The 454-nt window shown below is 41.0% G+C and overlaps 1 protein-coding gene across 1 annotated transcript in view; it reads right to left on the bottom strand.

The window, feature by feature from the left end:
* Positions 1–454, bottom strand: part of LOC106106194 (rootletin-like) — a 20,891-nt gene that overhangs the window by 14,870 nt on the left and 5,567 nt on the right. The window contains 3 exon segments of the mRNA XM_013286742.1: positions 1–93; positions 237–367; positions 424–427. Coding sequence (XP_013142196.1) covers positions 1–93; positions 237–367; positions 424–427 — 228 coding nt within the window.

Raw genomic sequence — 454 nt, 5'->3', positions numbered from 1 at the left:
CTGCTCCGCGCCCACCAGCTCCTTGCGCAGCGCGTGCAGGTCGCCCTGCAGCTCGCTGCTCTGACCTGATAGACTACTACGCTCCTCTTCTACCTGATATGCAACAGAACATCCACACATAAGAGATAAATAGGAAAAAAAAGTCCAAAATCGGTCCACCACGGCCGGAGATATCGCGTAAATCACATAAAAAATTATAAAAAAAATACAGACGAATTGAGTTTGACTAAACTCACTTGTTTGAGTTCCTCCTGCAACTTCTTCTTGTCGTTCTCTGAGTTCTTTAAAGCTGTCTCCAGCTTCTCCACCAGGTCCTGCAGGTCACCGCGCTCTAGTATTGTTCTTTCTAGTTCTATTTCTAGTTCACCTGCAATTTATATTTTAAAGTTATTACAATATCTAAATACTAAAAAAATATTCTACTTTTCTCATTTCATTGAATATGTTCCTCAAA

The sequence above is a fragment of the Papilio polytes genome, unplaced genomic scaffold (genome assembly GCF_000836215.1).
Source record: "Papilio polytes unplaced genomic scaffold, Ppol_1.0 DF822289.1, whole genome shotgun sequence".
Classification (NCBI taxonomy): Eukaryota; Metazoa; Arthropoda; class Insecta; order Lepidoptera; family Papilionidae; genus Papilio; species Papilio polytes.
The sequence above is the reverse complement of the archived record's forward strand: the minus strand, read 5'-3'. Positions and strand labels throughout refer to the sequence as shown.